General features: G+C 43.6%; 1 protein-coding gene across 1 annotated transcript in view; it reads right to left on the bottom strand.

Moving 5' to 3' along the window:
- Positions 1-19,108, bottom strand: part of LOC132823549 (soluble guanylate cyclase 88E-like) — a 187,781-nt gene that overhangs the window by 100,294 nt on the left and 68,379 nt on the right. Inside the window, exon 7 of the mRNA XM_060837493.1 lies at positions 417-494. Within this exon, the coding sequence (XP_060693476.1) occupies positions 417-494 (78 nt within the window). The remainder of the gene's footprint in view (positions 1-416; positions 495-19,108) is intronic.

The raw sequence follows: 19,108 nt of genomic DNA, 5'->3' as shown, positions 1-19,108 counted from the left end.
ATCACTCTCTCCTCATTAGTCACTCTCTTCTCAACCTGCCCTTGTTATTCACTCTCTCCTCACTCTGCTTTTGTTATTCACTCCCTCCTCACTCTGCCCTTGTTATTCACTCCCTCCTCACTTTGTCCTCGTTATTCACTCCCTCCGCACTCTGTCCTCGTTATTCACTCCCTCTGCACTGTCCTCGTTATTCACTCCCTCCTCACTCTGCCCTCAATGTTCACTCCATCCTCACTCTGCCCTCAATGTTCACTCCATCCTCACTCTATCCTTGTTAGTCACTCCCTCCTCACTCTGTCCTCGTTATTCACTCCATCCTCACTCTACCCTCGTAATTCACTACACCCTCACTCTGGCCTTGTTATTCACTCTCTCATCACTCTGCCCTTGTTGATCACTCCCTCCTCACTCTGGACTCTGTTGTGTAGGTTCCTTTCTCTTTTCACAGGCTCTTTCGAGATGATCTCAAACAGATTGTTTGGATGGGAGATGATCTGAAACAAGAAAATGATACATGAATTTACTGAGGCCTGTTGCCTGCGCAGAAACACCATCAAACTCTGCAAGTTTCTCACAAATCAGCAGCAGCACCAGGGGGAGGGATGGACTGTTACTGACCTCAGGGCATCATTAAAGAAATCTCCGTCTGGGACAAAGCTCCAATTGAACAATCCTCCCTCCACAACAGTAAAACAATCGGGATTAGGATCGCCATCCTAATATAGAAATTGGAAGGGTTGGTGAGGGTCAAAGATGAATGGTCTTAACTAGACAATGGGATCAACCTTATTGTACTTCAATTAGTCCAGAAAAAATTAACAAAGAAAATACAGCTGTGTAGGACAGATAAATATCCTGAACTGGCACTGACTCTCAAGGAATTTGCTGAGGAAATCCTAGGAATATACATAATACTAACCTGAAGGGAGGCCATTCTGTCTTTGGTGCCCTGTTGACTTGTGGATGGTATCCAACTCACTAATTCAGAGCACAAAGACACTTTCTCTTTATGATTTTACCCCACTTCCTTGAAATGTCATTATTAAGTCCAGTCTCACCATGTGAATTCCCTGTGTTTAAAAAACCCTTCGGCTATGTTACTAATGCTCTCAAATCTGCATTCTTGTGTTAGTGGAAACTGTGTTAGCTCATTATCCTGCCAAAACTCTTCATAATTTTGTAGCCCTGACTAAATTGTGTCTCAATGTTTTCCATGCTGAGGAGAACAATCCAGCTTCTCCGGTCTCTCTGACTTCACTGAAGCCCTTGGTCCATTCTCTAATGAATGTAAGAAGGTACTAAATTTAAATCGAGGGTTAGTAAATGTGTATGTCAGCAGCAAACAATTGTAACATCAATGTAGTAATATCATAGTGATTGCAGAAGATTGAACAGTTAGAGGAATAGATGAGTGAGTCTGCACCTCTGACATGGTCCCTCAGGTAGTGTATTCTCACTGGTGCCAGGGTACTGGGATACTGCTGAGTCAGGGGAGTGTCTTGTGACAGAGAAGGGCAACAATCTGAAGTCCCAGTCCATGTGGGAAACAATGACATTGGGAGAAAAAGAGAGGTCTCACAGACGTAGTGAGGAAGTTCAAAAGCAGGAATCAAATCTAGCAATCACCGGATTGCTCTCAATCATAGACTCATAGAGATTACAGGCCTTTCATCCATCAAGTCCATTCCAGTCAAAAACAAACACCTAATCATTCTAATCCCATTTTCCAGCACTTGGCCCAAAACCTTGTGTGCAATGGCATCGCAAGTGCACATCTAAATACTTCTGAAATGTTTCTGTCACCACCCTTACAGACAGTGAGATCCAGATTCTCATTACCTTCTGGATGAAAAATGTTTTACTCACATCCTCACATTTTAAGCAATAATTAAAGTTAAGGGCGAATTTCAGTCTAAAATCTAGTCTGTTCTTTAATTTAGCAATGAACTCAATGTTGTTGTGATTGGGTGCAGTTTCATTGCAACTTCAAAACATGAATTTACAGGCACTCAGCTGAAGCTAGATAATTAAGCAATCAGGTTAATCAATTTTCAGAAATTGTTGAATGAGGAAGTACAAACAGAGTTCTCCTTCAGTCTACCTTGTCTGTGCTGGGGTGCTGCTTGGCTCGTTTGCATTAAAGTGTGTAGTGATTGGAACCAGAGCCAGGTAGATCTAATTGATTATGAGATCCTTGATTGGTTTTGTTAGTCTGGGTCAGATAGAGAACCCTGGCTGACAGATAGAAACAAGAGAGTCAGAGAGTCAGGCTTGGAGCTGACTGGTCACAGCCCATATACTGTGCACATGGAAACAAATGGTATCTAGGTGATGGGATACTGGCTTCTGGGCAGTTATTTCAGTGTGTAATTGGAGCTTAGTGAAAAGGAGTTTGGTGAAAATAGAGGGGTGGGGAATCTTCTTCTTTGGTGAGTCTTCCTTCTTCTCTGGTGAGTACTTCTGTTCTTTAATAGTAAACCAAGGTCTTGGGGAACTTGGAGCATAAGAGGACAAGTGATTTTAAGGAACTCTTCAAGTACAGAGCATTTGAGGTTGGAGAGAGAGTGAATCTGCTGAGAAGCAAATGAACAGGGGAAGCTTTCAAAGGGAGCAGCTCAGTGTTCCCTCCTCCCAGTCCAGAAGCAGAGCTCCTGAAGTGACAACGGGATTCAAACGTGACATTGGGCAAGTGGAAGCTGTTGATGTGGTGAGTATTTGTGCTATTCTTAAAAGATGCACTGTTTCTGTTTTGTGGTTTATAATTTATAAGGGTTATGTTCTGTTTTAATGAGGTCAAGGGAAGAAGATTTCTAAAAGTGAATGGTTTTATTTGATGGTTAAGAGCCCTTTAAATGTTTAATCTAAAGGGGTAAGTCATGGCAGGAGAGCTGAAAGCTATGGTTTGTTTCTCCTGCTCTGTGGGAACCTGGACAGCAGGAATCGTCTCCAGCTGCAGATCCTGGAAGCCTGGATTTCAGAGCCGGGAGAGGGCATCTGGGGAGACTGTGGAGCTGAGAATATCATAGATAGTGCATACTGAGAGGTGGTCACACTGCCTGAGAAGACTTCACAGGCAGGGAGGGACTGGATGACCACCAGACAGCATAAGAGAACTAGGCAGGCAGTGCAGGAATCTCCTGAGGTCATTCCCTTGAAATACAGATCTACTTTGGATATTGTTGGGGGTAATGGCCTCTCAGGGGTAACCAGTAATCACCAAATTAATTTGCAACATGGGTGGGAGAGAAGAGGAAATTGCAGGAATTAAATAGCTCTCGGGGATTCAGTTGTAAAAGAAATATATAGGCATTTCAGAAATTCGAAGGTAGGGTGTTGCCTTCCAGGTGTTAGGATGTCTGACTGGCTAAATCCTGGAGGGGGAGGATGAGCAACCAGTGATTGTGGTACACATCAGTCCCAATGAAATGGGTTTAAAAAATGTCCTAAAGACAACTATAGGAGTTAGGAAGTAAATTTGCAAAGTAGGACCTCAAAGGTAGTGATCTCAGGGGTACTACCAGTGCCATGTGCTTGTCAGAATAGAAATAGTAGGATATACATGGCTGAAAAGGTGGTGCAAGGGGGGGAATTTTGAATTTCTGGAATATTGAGACTGGTTCTGGGGAAGGTGCCAGTATGAACTGGACAGGTTACCCTAGACAGGATCAGGATTGATGTTCCAGGGCATATATTTATGAGTGTAGTTTGGCAGATTCAAACAAGAATGGCATGGGGATGTGAATATTAGCAGGATATTAAGGGAAAGAGAAACCAGGATGGCGATAAAACAGAACAGAAAAACCCAAAAATGGTAGACAGGGTTACCAAGGGTGAGGCAAATAGGATCACAGTACAAAGGAAAATTAGGGTGATTAAATGTGGGGAAAAAAAGACATGATTAATGGCCTTGTATCTTAATGCATGGAATTATTTGGAATCACGGACAGACTGATATTGAGGTAAATGGATGTGATCTTGTAGCCGTTGCGGAGGCATGGTTACGAGGAGATCGGAAACGGGAACTAAGATTGAGGGATATTTGGTCTTTCGGAAGGATGGGGGAAGGAAAAGGTGGTAGGGTAGCGTTGATCGTAAGATATGAAATGAGGACAGTTGTGAGAGACCTGGGATTGGTTGACAGATCATTCAGAGTGAGGTAAATAAAGCAAGGAAAGAAGACACTGGTAGTAGTATATCAACCAGCAAACAGTTTCCACACTGTAGGACAGGGTATAGATCAGTAAATAGTCAGAGTATCTTTAAAAAGTAGAACAATAATTATGATTGACTTTCTAATCTTGTTTTCTTGGCCAATCAAGTTGGAAAGGGTAGCTACGACAACAAATTCATAGTGGTATTCCTGATGAAGGGCTTTTGCCCAAAACGTCGATTTTACTGCTCCTCGGATGCTACCTGAACTGCTGTGCTTTTCCAGCACCAGTCTAATCTAGACAACAAATTCATAGTGCATAGTTTAATAGAATCATAGAATTGATAGAAGGAGGCTATTTGACTCATGTCTATACCAGCTCCTGAAACAGTTACCCAATTGGTCCCATTCTCCAGCCCTATCTCCATAACCCTCTTAATTCTTCATTTCCAAATATGTACCTGTTCTCTTTTGAAATCGAGAACAATACGTCATAGAGCCAACAGGGACAAAAAGACTATCCTGGCTCTGGTAATGAGGAAGGTTTTTATAAAGAATCTGCTTAAAAGATCCTTTTGGAAATAGTGATCATAACATGACAGCATATAATATTCAGTTTGAGTGTGAGAAACTTTGGTCATAAATAACTGTTTAATTTAAGTAAAGGGAATAGCAATGATCTAAGGATAAACTTAGCTCAAGTTGATTGGGCAGAAAGATTAGCAGGAATGACAGGAAGCAAGCAGTTATCTTTTCAGAGATAACACATAACTCTCAGTAAAAAAAAATTCCCCAGTAAGCAGGAAAGATTGAGAGATAAATCAACCATGGCTAACCAAAGAAGATAACTGCTAGACTGGGTCTGCAGCAGGTTGTGAAGGAACCAACAAAAGGGAAAAAAACATCCTTACTTCTCTGCCAGCTGCAGACGTATCTGTCCATGTCAGTATCGGTAAAAGCAACCATTACACTTTCCTTATGGAGTTGAAATCCCGCCTTCACATTGAGAATAATCTCCTTCGTGTTGTGTGGCATTATCACCGTGCTAAATGGGACAGACTTCAAACCAATCTAGCAGCTCAAGACGGGCATCCATGAGGCACTGTGGGCCATCAACAGCAGCAGAACTGTACTTCAGCACAATCTGTAACCTCACGGCCTGACATATCCTCCAATCAACCATTACAATCAAGCCAGGGCATCAACTCTGGTTCAATGGAGAGTGCAGGTGGGCATGCTAGGAGCAGCATCAGGCATACCTGAAGATGAGGATGTCAACCTGGTGAAACCACCAAACAGGGTTACTTGTGAGCCAAATGGCATAAGCTGCAAGTGATAGAGCTAAGCGATCCCACAACCAATGGATTAGATTTAAGCTCCGCAGTCCTGCCACATTCAGTTGTGAAGATTAAACAACTCACTGGAGGAGGACGCTCCACAAATATCCCCATCCTTAATGATGGAGGAGCCCAGAACATCAGTGCAAAAGATAAGGCTGATGCATTCGTAACAATCTTCGGTTGGAAGTGCAGAGTGGATGATCCGTCTCAGGCTCCTCCAGTGGTCCCCTGTATCACAGATACAGTCTCCAGACAATTCGATTCACTCCACGTGATATCAAGAAATGGCTGGAGGCACTGGATACTGCAAAGGCAATGGGCCCTGACAACATTCTGGCGATATTACTGAGCATGTGTGCTCCAGAACTGGCCACTCCCCTAGCCAAGGTGTTCCAGTGGAAGTTACAACACTGACAACTACCCGACAATGTGGAAAATTGCTCTGGAATGTCCTGCACACAAAAAAGCAGGACAAATCCAACCCAGACAATTACCGCCCAACCAGTCTACTCTCCATCATCAGTAAAGTGATGGAAGGGGTCATCAACAGTGTTATCAGACAGCACTTGCTCAGCAATAACCTGCTCAGTGATGCCCTGTTTGCATTTCGCCAGGGTCACCCAGCTCCTGACCTCATTAGAGCCTTGGTTCAAACATGGACAGAAGAGCTGAATCCCAGAGGGGAGGGAGATTGACGGCCCTTGACATCAAGATTGCATTTGACTGAGTGTGGAATCAAGGAGCCCTGGCAAAACTAGTATCAGTGGTATCAGGGGGCAAACACTCCGCTGGTTAGAGTCATACCTGGCACAAAGGAAGATGGTTGCAGTTGTGGAGGGTCAGTCATCTCAGCTTCAGGACATCTCTGCAGGAGTCCTTCAGGGTAGTGTGCTAGGCCCAACAATCTTTAGCTGCTTCATAAGTGACCTTGCCTCTGTCATGACGTCAATATCCAGGCTTGGTCCAACATGTAGCAAATAACACTTGTGCCACACATTTGCCAGACAATGAACATCACCAATAAAAGACACTCTAACCACCAGCCCCTGACATTCGACGGTATTACCAATGATGGAATCCCCCAATGTCAACATCCTTGGTGATAGCATTGACCAGAAACTCAACTGGATTCACCACATAAATACAGTGGCTACAAGAGCAGATCAGAGACTAGGATACTGCGGCAAGTAACTAACCTCCTGACACCCCAAAGTCTATCCACCATCTACAAGGCACAAGTCAGGAGTGTGATGGAATACTTCCCATTTTACTGGATGGATGCAGCTCCAACAACACTTAAAAAGGCTTGACACCATCCAGGACAAAACTGCCCGCTTGGTTAGCATCACGACTACAAACACTCAATCCCTCCATCATCAGAGCTCAGTAGCAGCATTGTATTTTATCTACAAGATGCACTGCCGAAATTCACCAATGATCCTTAGACAGCACCTTCCAAACCCACGACCACTACCACCTAGAAGGACAGAGACAGCAGGTACTTGGGAACACCACCACCTCCAAGTTCCCCTCCAAGCCACTCACCACATTAACTTGGAAACATACCTCTATTCCTTCACAGTCATTGGGTCAAAATCCTGGAATTCCCTCCCTACTGGCATTGTGGGTCCCTACAGCAAGTGGACTGTAGTGATTCAAGAAGGCAGCTCACCACCACCTCCTCAAGAGCAAATAGGGATGGGCTATCAATGCTGGCCAGCCAGCAATGCCCAAGTCCCACAAATGAATTAAAAAGAAGTTAAGGAGAGTATTAAGATTAGATTAGATTACTTACAGTGTGGAAACAGGCCCTTCGGCCCAACAAGTCCACACCGACCCACCCATACCCCTACATTTACCCCTTACCTAACACTACGGGCAATTTAGCATGGCCAATTCACCTGACACGCACATCTTTGGACTGTGGGAGGAAACTGGAGCACCCAGAGGAAACCCACGCAGACACGGGGAGAACGTGCAAACTCCACACAGTCAGTTGCCTGAGTCGGGAATTGAACCCGGGTCTCAGGCGCTGTGAGGCAGCAGTGCTAACCACTGTGCCGCCCAAGTTGAAAGTTGAAAGAAAAAGCATAAGTAGGCAAAACTGATGGCCCTGAAGATTGGAATACATTCAGAATACAGCAAGGAGGGCAAAAATAGAAAATAAATTACAAGGGGAAACCAATGAGGAATATAAAAACTGACAAGAGCTTCTTTAAGTATATAAAAAGGAGAGGTCAAAGTGAATGTAGACCCTTAAACTGTGGATCTGGGACAACAGTTATGAAAAACGAGGAAATGGCAGAGGATTTTGCGTCATCACTGCAGTGGGTGAAACTTTAAACATTCCATTCAAAGTAATAAAGAATACAGGGGAGGCATTAAGAACCATTACCATCCCTGCAGAAGTACTATTAGGCAAAGTAATGGGCTAAAGGCAGATCTGCCCATTGGCCCTGATGGCTTGCATCCTAAGATCCTAAAGGTAGCGACAGTGACAGTGGATACATTGGTTGTAATTTTTCAAAAATACTTGGATTCTGGAGAATCAGCAAAGGATTGGAATGTGACACCCCTATTGAAAAGAGGGAAGCCAAAAGTGGGGGACTATGAGGTGATTAGCCTAGCACTTATTCATGGAAAAATGTTAGAATCAATTATGAAGGAAAATCAAAACCTAAACAAGCAGAGTTAGCGTGGCTTCATGAAAGGGAAATCATAGAGAGTCATAGAGATGTGCAGCGCGGAAACAGACCCTTCGGTCCAACTCGTCCATACTGACCAGATATCCCAACCGAATCTCATCCCACCTGCCAGCACTCTGGCCCATATCCCTACAAACTCTTCCTGTTCATGTACTCATCCAGATGCCTATTAAATGCTGTAATTGTAACAGCCTCCACCACTTCCTCTGGCAACTCATTCCATACACATACCACCCTCTGTGTGAAAAAGTTGCCCCTTAGGTCTTTTTATATCTTTCCCCTCTCACCCTAAACCGATGCCCTCTAGTTCTGGACTCCCCCACCCCAGGGAAAAGACTGTCTGTTTATCTTATCCATGCCCGTCATGATTTTATAAACCTTTATAAGATCACCCTTCAGCCTCCGATGCTGCAGGGAAAGCAGCCCCAACCTATTCAACCTCTCCCTATAGCTCAAATCCTCCAACCCTGACAACTTCCTTGTAAGTCTTTTCTGAACTCTTTCAAGTTTCACAACACGCAATATTCCAACAGTGGCCTAACCAATGTCCTGTACAGCTGCAATATAACCTCCCAACTCATGTACTCAATACTCTGACTAATAAAGGAAAGCATCCCAAACGCCTTCTTAACTACCCTATCTACCTGCAACTCTACTTTCAAGGAGCTATGAACCTGCATTCCCTAGGACCTTACCATTAAGTGTATAAGTCCTGATAATATTTGCTTTCCCAATATGCAGCACCTCACGTTTACCTAAATTAAACTCCATTTGCCACTCCTCAGCCCTTTGATCCATCTGATCAAGATCCCATTGTAATCTGAGGTAACTTCCTTCACTGTCCATTACAGCTCCAATTTTGGTGTCTTCTGCAAACTAACTATATCTTTTCTGCTCACATCCAAATCATTTATCTAAATGATGAAAAGTAGTGGACCCAGCACCAATCCTTGTGGCACTCCACTGGTCACAGGCCTCCGATCTGAAAAACAACCCACCACCACCACCCTCTGTCTTCTACCTTTCAGCCAGTTCTGTAGCCAATGGCTAGTTCTCCCTGTATTCCATGAGATCTAACCTTGCTAACCAGTCTACCATGGGGAACCTTGCCGAATGCCTTACCGAAGTTCTTATAGATCACGTCTACTGCTCTGCCCTCATCAATCCTCTTTGTTACTTCTTCAAAAAACTCAATCAAATTTGTGAGACAAGATTTCCCACGCACAAAGCCATGTTGACTATCCTTAATCAGTCCTTGCCTTTCCAAATACATGTACATCCTGTCACTCAGGATTCCCTCCAACAAATTGCCCACCACTGATGTCAGGCTCACTGGTCTATAGTTCCCTGGCTTGTCCTTACCACCCTTCTTAAACAGTGGCACCCTGCTGGCCAACCTCCAGTATTCCGGCACCTCACTTGTGACTATCGATGATATAAATATCTCAGCAAAAGGCCCAGCAATCACTTCCCTAGCTTCTCACAGAGTCCTCGGGTACACCTGACCAGGTCCTGGGGACTTATCCAAATTATGCATATCAAGACATCCAGCACTTCCTCCTCTGCAATATGGACATTTTTCAAGATTTCACCATCTACTTCCCTACATTCTATATCTTCTATGTCCTTTTCTACAGTAAACACTGATGCAAAATACTCGCTTAGTATCTCCCCCATTTTCTGTGGTTCCACAAAAAGGCTGCCTTGCTGATCTTTGAGGGGCCCTATTCTCTCCCTAGTTACCCTTTTGTCCTTAATGTATTTGTAAAAACCCTTTGGATTCTCCTTAACTTTATCTCATGTCCCCTTTTTGCCCTCCTGATTTCCCTCTTAAGTATATTCCTATTGCCTTTCTACTCTTCTAAGGATTCACTCGATCTATCTTGTCTATACTGACATATGCTTCCTTCTTTTTCTTAACCAAACTCTCAATTGCTTTAATCATCTAGCATTCTTTATACCTACCAGCCTTTCCTTTCACCCTAACAAGAATATATTGTCACTGCACTCTTGTTATCTCATTTCTGAAGGCATCCCATTTTCTAGCCATCCCTTTACCTGGGAATACCTGCTCCCAGTCAGCTTTTGAAAGTTCTTGCTTAATACCATTAAAATTGGCCTTCCTCCAATTTAGAACTTCAACTTTTAGGTCTGTCTATCCTTTTCCATCACTATTTTAAAACTATAGAATTATGGTTGCTGGTCCCAAAGTGCTTCCCCACTGACACCTCAGTCACCTGCTCTACCTTATTTCCTAAGAGTAGGTATATCCACATATTGAATCAGAAAATTTTCTTGTACATGCTTAACAAATTCCTCTTCATCTAAAGCCTTAACACTTTAGCCGTCCCAGTCTATGTTTGGAAAATTAAAATCCCCTCCCATAACTACCCTATTATTCTTACAGATAATTGAGAACTCCTTACAAATTTGTTTCTCAATTTTCCTCTGACTATTAGGAGGTCTATAATACAATCCCAATAAGGTGATCATCCCTTTCTTATTTCTCAGTTCCACCCAAATAACTTCCTGGATCTATATCCAGGAATATTCTCCCTCAGTTCAACTGTAATGCTATCCCTTATCAAAAATGCCATTCCCCCTCCTCTCTTCCCCCCCCTTTCTATCCTTCCTGTAGCATTTGTATCCTGGAACATTAAGCTGCCAGTCCTGTCTATCCCTGAGTCATGACTCTATAATTGCTACGATATCCCAGTCCTATGTTCCTAACCATGCCCTGAGTTCGTCTGCCTTCCCTGCCTCTTGCTTTGAAATAAACACAGTTTAATTTATCAATCCTACTTTGTTCTCTGCTTTGTTCCTGCCTGCCCTGACTGTTTGACTCATTTCTTTTCTCAACTGTACCAGTCTCTGATTGATCTCTTTCCTCACTATCTCCCTGGGTCCCCCCCCCCCCCCCCCGCCACTTTTCTAGTTTAAATCTTTCTGAGCAGCTCTAGCAAATTTCCCTGCCGGTATATTGGACCCCCTCCAATTTGGTGTAATCTGACATCTACCCCAGAAGAGATTCTAATGATCCAAAAATGTGAATCCTTCTCGCATTCACCAGCTCCTCAGCCATGCATTCATCTGCTCTATCCTCCTATTCCTACCCTCACTAGCTCACTAGCTCACAGCACTGGAAGTAATTGCTACTCTTGAAGACTTCCTTTTTAAATTCCTGCCTAACTCTCTGTAATCTCCCTTCAGAATCTCAATATTTTCCCTTCCTATGTCATTGGTTCCAATGTGTACAAAAACCTCCTGTTGATCCCTCTCCCCTTTGAGAACTTTCTGCACCCTCTCTGAGACATCCTTGATCGTGGCACCAGGGAAGCAACACACCATTCTGATTTTTCACTGCTGGTCACAGGCACTTCTGTCTATTGCCTCAGCTTTGACAAAGGGTCAGTTAGACTTGAAACATCAGCTCTTTTCTCTCCTTACAGATGCTGCAAGACTTGCTGAGATTTTTTTGGTTTCAGATTCCAGCATCCGCAGTAATTTGCTTTTACCTCAGACTAGACACAATCGATGTCTTGCAACCCAATATATCCCTCATTGTATTAGAGCCAGACTCCATACCAGAAACATGGATGTTCATCCTACATTCCCTGAGAATCCATCACCACCTACATTTTCCAAAACAGCATGCTTGTTTGAAATGGGGATAGCCACAGAAGACTCCTGCACTGTCTGCCTAACTCTCTTAACTTTCCTGCAGTTACAGTCTGTGTGACTGTATCTGCAACCTTTCACCCTTCCTATAATAGCCATTCATATACCCCCTTGCCTTTGTAAATTCCTCATTGCCTCTAACTGTCACTCCAATCGTTCCATTCGATTTGACAGGATTCGCAACCATGACATGTATTGCTGATATAATCCTCAGTAAGCCGTAAATTCTCCCTAAACACCCACATCCTACAAGAAGAGCATGTCACTCTACTAAGAGCCATTTTTGCTTCTTCCAATCTGCAGACCCAGAAAATAGTGTTTTATTCCTCTCTAAGACACTGCTCCAGGATAACTTAATACTTATGGCTTATATTTTTAAGTTTAATCAAGAGATATATCTCAACAAAACATATAATCATGAAGAACCCACTCTACTCACTAATGCAGACTTACTACAGCAAGGCCCCAATGCCACACTTAAACTATTCACTTAGCTGTTTCTATGCTGTGACCACTCCCAAACAGGATCAGTTGTGAATTTTGTTGTTTGTTAATTTTCCCAGACACACTCCAATATCCAGCGATACATGAATTCAACAGCAAAGACAGTAACTGCACAGGTTCACTACTGTGTCAGTTAGCAGTGTGGGTTTCCTTCTTGCACTGACCTGACCATGTGCTGCCTTTGTCTGTTCTTCTCCCTATTAAAAGTGCCGTTGTTTTGACTTTTTCTTTCTCCGAAGTTCCAAAACAATGCAATAGCATATAAAACAGTAATTGCTGCTCTTGGAATTCGAGGAAGTCACCTCCAACACCTAAAATACCTCAAAAAAAGGAGCAGCTGTTACAGCCAAAAATATTTCCCATCATCCATCTTGGATTACCCAGAATCCAAGCTCTGCTAATTTATTAGTTTCTCAAGAAAGTCCCAATCACAGTGAATAGAGGGGAAATAGTAGAGTTTAGAAATAGGACAGATGAATGTGTGGTTCAAGAGTTGGTACATAGATTCCTGGATCTGTACCATATTGGGACCAATATCCTTGCAGGTAGGTTTGCTAATGCTGTTGGGAGAAGTTTAAACTTGTCTGGCATGGGGAGGGGGCAGAATGTTGATGAAACAGAGACCTCCATTGCTATGCCAAAGGAAATAAGTCACACTGAGATCAGCTATTTTGAGTGTCAAGACAGTAGGACTAGGCTGGATGGTCTTTACTTTAATGCTCGTAGTGTAATAGATAGATGAGTTAATGGTGTGGATTGATATATGGAAGTATGATATTGTTGCCATCACAGAAATATGGTTGAGGGAAGGGCTGGATTAGCAATGCAACATTCTGGGATAGAGGGTCTTCCAGCGAGATAGAGGAGGGTGTAAAAAGAGTGGTAGTGTATTTATTTATTTAGGAGTAAATTGCTGCAATAAGGAGAGATGATATCTTGGAAGGGTCCTCAAATGAGTGGGTAGAACTTTGGAATGTTAAGGAATGTGTTGTAGGCTGCCAAACAGTCAGTGGGAATTAGAGGAGCAAATATGTAGGCAGCTCACAGAGCTGTGTTAGAGTAATAATCAGGAATTTCTAAAATACATTGGGATAGCCACAGTGTTGAGGGTTTAGAGGGGCTGGATTTCTTGAAATATATCCATGGGCATTTTTTTGTATGAATACATAGAAGACCCAACAAGGGACAGTGCAGCACTGGATCTGGTTCTGAGAAATGAACCCAGACAAGTGTTCAATGTGGCAGTGGGGGATCATTTCAGTGATAGCGACCACAACCTACTACGGTTCAAACTTATTCTAGACAAGGAGAAAGATGACCTACAAAAGACCGCTTTGGATTAGGGGAATGTAGATTTTTTTAAAAAGCAGGATCTAGATCACAAACAGCTCCTTACAACTAGGTCTACAGCAGACGAATGGGAGGGGTGGCATTCAGGAGAGAGTACAGGTCCAACATCTACCCTTTCAAGGAAAACTTAGGAGCAATAGATTCAGAGAACCCTGCATGTCCAGAACAATTCACAGCTGGACAAAGAAGAGTAGGGCTTTTAGCAAGTGCAAAGGGAGCAATTCCTCTGTGGCCCGACAGGAAAACAGGAAGTGCAGGTTGGAACTTAAGAAAGCAATTAGAAGAGGGAAAAGAGGGCATGAGAAAGGACTTGCAAACAGGATTACAGAGAATCCTAAGATATTTTATGCATACATTAAAGGGAAGAGGTTAGCCAGGGAAAGAGTAGGATGCATTGGGACCAAGGTGACAACTTGTGTGTGACCATTCAAGATTTTAGGGGGGAGTTGAATGAATATTTCTCTTTTGCCTTCACTCTGGAAAAGGAGAACATTGGTATGGAATTCAGGAAAAGGAACTGTGAGGAACTTGACATTGGAAATAGAGAGGCATTGGAGGCTCTATCAGGCTTAAAAACAAACAAATCTCCTAACCCAGATGAATTGCATCCCAGGCTGCTGTGGGAGGTGAGGGAAGAAATTGCAGAGGTTCTGACAACATTTTTAATTCCTCTCTGGTCACGGGGATGTGCCAGAGCACTGGAGGATGGCTAATGTTGTTCCACTTTTAAGGAGGGTGCGAGAGGTGAACTAGGAAATTACAGAGACTCACGTCAGTGGTAGGAAAACTATTGGAGAAACTTTGAAGGAGAGAATTAATATCCACTTAGAAATGCATGAGTTAATCAGCTTCATCAGAGGGAGGTCATGCCTAACAAGTTTGTTCAAACTTTTTGAAAATGTGATCAAGTGTGTGGATGAGGAGAGTTCAGTTAATGTGGTTCATATGGATTTTAGCAAAGCTTTGAATGAAGTCCCACATGAGAGACTTCCTCTGCATGACAGGAAGGATGTAGAGGATTTGGAGAGAGTGCAGAAGAGGTTTATCAGGAAGGTTCCTGGATTAGAAGTCCCATATGGGAGACTGATCAAGAAGATTAAAGTAATGTAACTGAGGAAAGCTAGCTGAGATGGATCAGAAACTGGCTGTGTAAATAGAACACAAAGGGTAGTAGTAGCAGGCTGTTTGAGTGGCTGGAGGCCGGTGTTCATAAGGATCAGTATTGGTGCACTTACTGTTTGTTGCATGGGATCCACCAGTGACTTTGGCATTTGGATTCAAAATTAGCTTGCCCATTAGAAGGGTAATGGTGGAAGGGTGTTTTTCTGATTGGAGGTCCATGACTAGTGGTATTCCGCAGGAATTTGTATTGGATCCTCTGTTTGTGATTTATATTAATAACTTAGATGAAAAAGTAGATGGGTGGGTTAATATGTTTGCAGATTGGTTGAACTGTGAATATTGTAGAGGTTGTCAAAGGATAGAGCGAGATATAGATCAGTTGCAGATACAGGCAGAGAAATGGTGGATGGAGTGTGAGGTGTTGCGTTTTAGGAGATGAAATGTTAAAGCAAAGTATACAATTAATGCTGGAACCCTTAAGTTACCCCACTGACGTACAGAAGGATCTTAGGGTCTGAGTCCATAGGTCCCTTGAGGCGGCTACCATAAGTAGATAGGGAGTAAAGAAGGCATACAGCATGTGTTCCTTTATTGCTCAGGGCATTGAGTACAGGAGTCAGAAAGTGATGTTGCAGCTTCATAAACCTTTCGTTAAGCTACACTGCAGAGTATTGCATTTAATTCTGGTCACTGCATGACAGGAAGGATTTAGAGGCTTTGGAGAGAGTGCAGAAGAGGTTTATCAGGAAGGTGCCTGGATTAGAAGATATGAACTATAAGGAGAGGCTGAATAAAATAGGGTTTTTCTCTGGATTGGCAGAGGCTGAGGAGAGACCTGATGGGTACATGAATGGGAAGGGTTCAGAGGGATATGGGCCAAGTCTGGCAAATGGGACTAGATTAGATTAGGATATCTGGTCGTCCTGGACGAGTTGGACTGTTTCCATGCTGTATATATCTATGACTCTATGACTTCAAGTTTATACAAATATGAGATGCGTAGATGGGGCTGACAGTCAGAACCGTTTTCCCAGAGTTGAAATATCCAATTCTGGGGGCATGCACTTCAAAAGAGACGTGAGGAGCAAATATTTTTGGAATGGTAGGATCCAGACATAGTGACGGAGGCAGATACAATCGGGGTATTTAAGGGGCTTTTAGATAAGCACATGGATAAACAAAGAATGGAGGATGTGGAGCATGGACAGGCAGAAGGGATGAGTTGAAATGTCATCATGTTTGGCACAATATGATGGTCCAAAGGACGGTACATCACAGGAACAGGATCAATGTGATGCCCACCAGTCTATAAAGCTGCTACTGACTAACGTACACTCCCTCTCCAGGGACAGAAGTGTGGACATAAACATGAAAGAGAAGCAGACAGTCTGGAATAAGGAGGCCCTCCATGGCATGCTTCCTGGACATGTTTGTTGATACTTTCTCCAGGCTCAGGAGCAGACCCAGGAGAAGGCCGTCTGACTTGTCCACCCCTCTCCGCATGGGTGCCTGTAGATCAGGAGTGTGATGCTGAAGAGTAATTAAAATTAGAGGAACTGCCATGTTGCAGTTTCATCCAGCTACAAACCCCACATGGTCAAGCAGCCAGTGTACTTATTTAGCATGGAGCAGCTCTGTGCAGCACCCTCCACTCCAGATCCTTGATGGAAAAGGGAAGTACACTTTTCTAGAGGGCCTTCTGCTGGAATTTCTGACCCCAGAGGGTAAAACATTATTCCAAGGTGAATCTGAGCAGTGGGTAATGGTGAGGGAGTGGACCATACTACAGTTGCCTGTACATGAAACACCTCAATGCTATTCTGAAGGGCGTGGGGAGGATATCCCCAAGATGGCTCAAATATGGGGCACTGCATCCCAGGGGTTGCTCTGTTATATGGGGCCAGTGTCAAGTTCCATGTGGACAGGGGTCTGGAAATCTATTGCATGCCTGAACCATCATGATTTCATGAAACACATTGGTTCAATTACCTTGACAATCAGGATCTGGAAGGCTTGGGTTGGGAACTGGACACTGAGTGATGCCCTCTTACCCAGCTGCCATCCAGTCCACTTCCCCACCATCCAACCCACTGTCCTGAGTCGCCCTCGCCATCAGCCAGCTGATGGCGGAACCTATTACTGAGCAGTGACTCCCTTACTGCAGCCATCACTCCTGCAGGGAGAGCATTCTGGGATGAGCTGACCAAGCCCCATGCTTTGATCAGGACCAAGTAAAATGACAGGCAATTCCTGGAAGAGGTTCTGAGGGCAGGACCACTCTTAAACAGAAACTGCATATCATAATTGAGGCCACGCACTTGACGGAAGAATTATATCATCAGGATGCACCACCTTGGAAGATGCTCAAGCTAAAAGTACTGCTGTAGGGTTTCAAGGCAGGAAGTCAATACCTGGCTGCAGAGGCACACTAGCTGCTTATCACTATCCTCAAGCGAGAGACTCAAAACCTGAGCAACTCCCCAGCATTGCTTTTCATCCCAGAAAAACTCCGCTTTCTCTGGATATTTGTGACGAGTTCTCAGGAGAGGGACCGAAGTGACCAGCCAATACCACGAGATGGCAGTGATTAGCCAGTTAATGACTGACACGCCGTCTAAGACAAAGCTGGCAGCAATCCAATTCTTGACAGTTTGCTGTCCAGGATCTGTGGAGTGGCACTGCGGCTCAGTGATTGACACTGCTGCCTCACAGCACTAGGGACCCGGGTTTGATTCCAGTCTCAGCCGACTGTGTGGAGTTTGAACATTCTCCCTATGTCTGTGTGGGTTTCCTCCCACAGTCCAAAGATGCACAGGTGAGGTGAATTGGTCATACTAAATTGCCCAGAGTGTTCAGGAATGTGCAGGCTAGGTACATTAGCCATAAGAAATGTAAGGGAATGGGTCTGGATGGGTTACTCCTCAGAGGGTCGGTGTGGACTTGTTGGACCTGTTTCCACACTGTAGAGATTCTAGGATTTCTTTGCAGGATGATGATGATGGCCTCCCCGGTAGAAGAGGTGCATGGTACTCCATGTGAAGCATTGGAGCTTTTCCAAGCAGGGGGTGGGGGGGATGTCCATCTGCCACAGACCAACCAGACATTCCAAACATTTTACTCCAGTTGATCTTGCAGAGGGTACAGCAGAATATACCTTCAGGCACTTGTGCATCTTCTGCAAACCTGATGCAAACATAAGGAGAATGTTCTCGACATATGCCAAAGGAACAACTTCAGACCCAGACCGCGCAGAACCAGACCCGACAGCTGCTTCCACAAGAGGCACAGGAGTCGCTCTATGTAGAGAGAACATACCGCAGAGAAATGGTAGACATGACAAATAATTACTTGACCCTAGTATTTACAGTAGAAAAGAGAGTAGCTTACCAAAGACCTAAGTGAATCAGAACATAAGAGCACAAGAACTTTCTCATGTTTTCTTACTTCTCTTTATAGCTCTTTTTGTGACTTCTCTTTCAATTTGATAGCGTCCCTTATTTTCTCAGACACCTGTGGCAGATTACCCCTTTTCTTACAGCCCTTCCTTTTCCCTGGAATATATATTTGCTGAACACTTGAAAAATTGCTTTGAAAGCCCATCACTGCTCATCAACTGGCCCACCATAAAATCTTTGTTTCCAGTCTATTTTGTTGTTTCCAAGTCCTCCCTCATTCTATTATAGTCCCTCTTACACAAGCACAGGACCCTGGTACTAGATTTTATCTTCACACTCTCCATTCTGTATTCTGAATTCAACCATACTGTGATCACTCCTTCCAAGAGCATCCCTAATACAAGGTCATTAATTATTTCTGTCCGATCTAGGATAGCTTGCTCCCTCATCGGTTCCATTACAGACTGTTCAAGAAAACTATCATGGATACACTCATCCAACTCCTCCTCAAAGCTACCCTGACCGCCAATCTACATGTAGATTAAAATCCTCCATGATAATTGCTGTACCATTTTTACAGGCATTAATTACTTCTTAGTTTATTGCTCATCCCAATGTGATGTTACTTTTTGGAGGCCTATAGACTACATCTATCAGTGATGTTTTCTCTTTTAGAATTTCTAATTTCCACATAAATGGATTCAACCTCATTCTCCTTAGAACCTATATAATCTCTCAGCACCATCCTGATGTCATCCTTGAATATCAGAGCTACTCCACATCCCTTGCATTCCTGTCTGTCCTTCCAAATAGTCTGGTACCCCTGGATATTTAACTCCCAGTCGTAACCATCCTGTAACCATG

This window comes from Hemiscyllium ocellatum, chromosome 16 (assembly GCF_020745735.1).
Source record: "Hemiscyllium ocellatum isolate sHemOce1 chromosome 16, sHemOce1.pat.X.cur, whole genome shotgun sequence".
NCBI classification, from domain to species: Eukaryota; Metazoa; Chordata; class Chondrichthyes; order Orectolobiformes; family Hemiscylliidae; genus Hemiscyllium; species Hemiscyllium ocellatum.
The sequence above is the reverse complement of the archived record's forward strand: the minus strand, read 5'-3'. Positions and strand labels throughout refer to the sequence as shown.